The following is a 3,192-nucleotide window of genomic DNA, read 5'->3' as shown; positions in this document are numbered from 1 at the left end:
CACTTTTTGGTTGGAATTGTCGATTTCCGAATGGGGATCTTGTAATGCTTCAAATTCTTTCTCGTTTCCTTTTTATGAATTCATTTTGCGTTGCCAAAGTAGCCTAGTATGTGATGATTTTGGTATATGGTTGCCGATTTTATTTTGATTCGTATTTTCAACATTAGTAGAAGTGTTGAACTGTTGGTTTCCCAATTGTTTGCAAAATTGTTTATAGTACTCAATTGGGTAACAAGAACATATTGTGGTTCATTAATCTGGTTTTCATTAGAAAAAATAAACGAATCAATCGGTGATGACTGAGAAAAAAAAGGAAAGTAGGTGATCATAGAGTTCTACCAGTGGTTTCAATCGGAATATTCTGAGAATATCAGGCAGACCTACTTTGTGAAACGTTTGCCAAGCCTAAAGCCAGCCAGACCTCCACTTTTCTTTTTGTTCCCTATTCGAAGGTCTTATCTTACACTTCTTTCTTCTTTTCTACCAGCGTTCAGAGCAACGAAGAAAACATCCCGTAAAATCAAAGGCGGATTAGACCCAATACTTACGCAGAGCTAATACCGGTGAATGCAGCGCGCCAGAGATGGATGTGTAAATGTAAAGGCGACAAAAGCAGAATAGAAATTCCCTTAGGGACATTTGATGTTTCTTTAGGAAAAAAGTTACTACTCTAAGCAGCCTAAACGGATTTCTACTTCTTTTCGGATATAAAGTTTAAGTGAAATCGCCGTTTGTTTCTATTGATCGATCTTATTTTTATCATGATCGGTCAAGTACAGGGCCAATAGGTACACGAACTTTGATCGGATCCTGCAGAATCTTTTCCACGCTAATCATTGCAGTATTCCAGCTAAATTTTGTCTAATATTTTTTCGGATCCCTCTTTGTGGCGTGAGGTCTTTCGATTACGCGCGGAATACTGCGTAGCACGCTAATTCATGAATGACAATTGAGCCTTTTTTTTTTTTCTTTTTTAATTTTAAATTGCTGCATGATCGAGATCAAGCTTTGTGGGTCGCTCTGGTAGCGTGATCAAAAATCCTTTTCGCTCTATCCGAATGAATGGATGAAACAAAAATCTTAAGCACCCCCTGCTTAAACGCTGCGTTCGATAAGAATGCGTTTCCGGCCGGATTCTCTGAATGGTCTTATCACACGGCTCAGTCAGGTTGAAAGATGATTGAAAACAGATTAATTGCAACAACGTCATTGGACGTTTCTGTCTGGCCTGCTCCCGCTCGTTGCCGGAACAACAGCTGGATGAGCGCGACGCGATGACAGGGGAGGCGGGTGGGTCTGAAAGAACTGTTTGTGACAGAAAAAGACCCCCCAAGAATAAAGAAAGATGATGGATGTAAGAGAGAAATATTTACAGCACAATTCGCGCCCTGTGATATCAATTAGAATTGATTGACGGAATGCAATACAGCTCTCCGCCGTAATGAAGCTCTCGCGCCGCAGATTGATAGAAATGCAATTCGATGTGCGCAAAAGAATCTGAGGTATGCGTTGCGATGGCAAGAGTGATTTGATGATCTTTCAATCTTCTTTGCATTGAATTTGTTCGCTCAACTTAGACTCCTGCTACCTCGTCATTCCTGTTCGTCGTCAGCACGAGGTATGTAACCCATGCCGTCCCTTCCTTACTGTTGTGTGCCTTGATTTCGGCTTTCCCTGGCACCGAAAGAGATAGAATCTCTTCTCTCGGAATACGGCTGAGAAATGACGCTGCAAAGTCTTCAAAAAGTCTGGAAAAGGAATTTCGCGGTCTCGATCCCAGAATGAAAATATCACGAACAGAGTCATCCTCCGTAAGCGCAAGACTCATTGACAAGTGTCAATAGCCATTCGAAAGGCGTGCAAAAGCATTCAACGGCCTATATCCCGCCTCTGTAAGCATCGTCGAAGGCTTATGTGGCCGAAGACATTTAAATGGTTTGTACTCAATTTGGCAATCTGGATGAAGTTTGCGCGTAGCGAGTCGTATAATTTCGATGATCGCTTCGCCTTGGGGTTGTCTGTTACTTGGCACGGACCTAGTCTTGAATTGCAATTTTCTGCTCTCAAAGAGTCGCTCTGGCCCAACGAAGAGCGGCTCGTAATGCCGTTGTACGGCAAAAATTTTTGAAACTGGATTTGTACCTGCGCGATCATCTTTAACATCGTCTGCTTCATTCTCATTGACCTCATCAACAACAGCATCCAGAATTGTATCATCACCATCGTTTTTCATGAAAATCTTCACTGTAGAGCTCAATCTCACCTTCTTCGAACATTCTCTCCATGGTTGTTTGCAGCGTGAAGTGTGGAAAGCGGTGAAATACTACTGGGTTGGTGATAGAGGAAGGCTGTGCGGAAATGAGTGAATTTGGTGTGCTAGTAGTGTTGTGAGAAGACTCTAACGATAATTGTACACTCTTTATATGGACTGAGTTAATTTTATATGGACTATAAAATGAATTCATAGGGAAAAACTACAAATTAGCTTGTTATTGCAGCAATCCCTTTGTTCAGATCTTGTATCCCTTTCTTTTCAAGATCAGAGTATCCAAAATGCGGAGATTGTGCCTTCGTTTCATGTTTTCACATTTTCGCATTTAATTGTCCTTCTTCACACTTTATTCTGATGTTCAGTGATCAAAAAGGAAGAGAAACAAATCCGCACAGCTGAAATATAGGACAGATCTCGGCTGTGATCTTCATACATCCTCTTCTCTAAAGACACGCGATGAAGTGCTTCGCGGAAACCATCCCTTTTGTTCCTTTTGTGAACATATGCAGCAGTGTGCGAGGTTGAGGCCACTTTCCTGCTAAAATGTCTGTATTTAGATAATGAACAAAGCAACGCGCCACCCAAATCTCATTTCAACATTTATTTCCCTTCGTAACGTTTCAAAGAACAAAGGGTTTTTAGTTAAATTTGTCTGCAAATCCCACGCGTGATTGAGTGCAATATCAAGATAAACCAATCTCTCCTTTGTCCTCGTTTCTTTTCGTTTTTTCTTGTTGTGATTTAGTTGCAAAACAACAAAAGGCAAAGTTGAGGAGCAATACAAAGCACAGATGTGCTGTTTTTTCTGCGAAACATTCTGGAGAGAGTGTCAAGATATGACCTGACTTCTCACGTGGGTGATTTCAACTGAAACCTTGCAATACACATCATCAACGATTGACAAAGGCATGCTCAAAGGT

General features: G+C 41.2%; 2 protein-coding genes across 2 annotated transcripts; both read right to left on the bottom strand.

Annotated features, from left to right (window-relative positions):
* Positions 1-1,486: 1,486 nt before the first annotated feature.
* On the bottom strand, positions 1,487-1,948 carry FA14DRAFT_162780 (uncharacterized protein). The gene has a single exon (XM_025499757.1). The coding sequence runs from the start codon at positions 1,826-1,828 to the stop codon at positions 1,574-1,576; it is 255 nt and encodes an 84-aa protein (XP_025351673.1). The 5' UTR covers positions 1,829-1,948; the 3' UTR covers positions 1,487-1,573.
* FA14DRAFT_158817 (uncharacterized protein) lies at positions 1,838-2,233 on the bottom strand (the record flags this gene model as incomplete). Its single annotated transcript, XM_025497997.1, has 1 exon — positions 1,838-2,233. The coding sequence occupies one exon, from the start codon at positions 2,231-2,233 to the stop codon at positions 1,838-1,840; it is 396 nt and encodes a 131-aa protein (XP_025351672.1).
* Positions 2,234-3,192: the final 959 nt, after the last annotated feature.

This window comes from Meira miltonrushii (assembly GCF_003144205.1).
Source record: "Meira miltonrushii strain MCA 3882 unplaced genomic scaffold FA14scaffold_9, whole genome shotgun sequence".
NCBI lineage: Eukaryota > Fungi > Basidiomycota > Exobasidiomycetes > Exobasidiales > Brachybasidiaceae > Meira > Meira miltonrushii.
The sequence above is the reverse complement of the archived record's forward strand: the minus strand, read 5'-3'. Positions and strand labels throughout refer to the sequence as shown.

Bases quoted from the DNA above. Each gene is read 5' to 3' on its own strand.
- FA14DRAFT_162780 (XM_025499757.1), bottom strand. From the start codon at position 1,828: ATGAGTCTTGCGCTTACGGAGGATGACTCTGTTCGTGATATTTTCATT.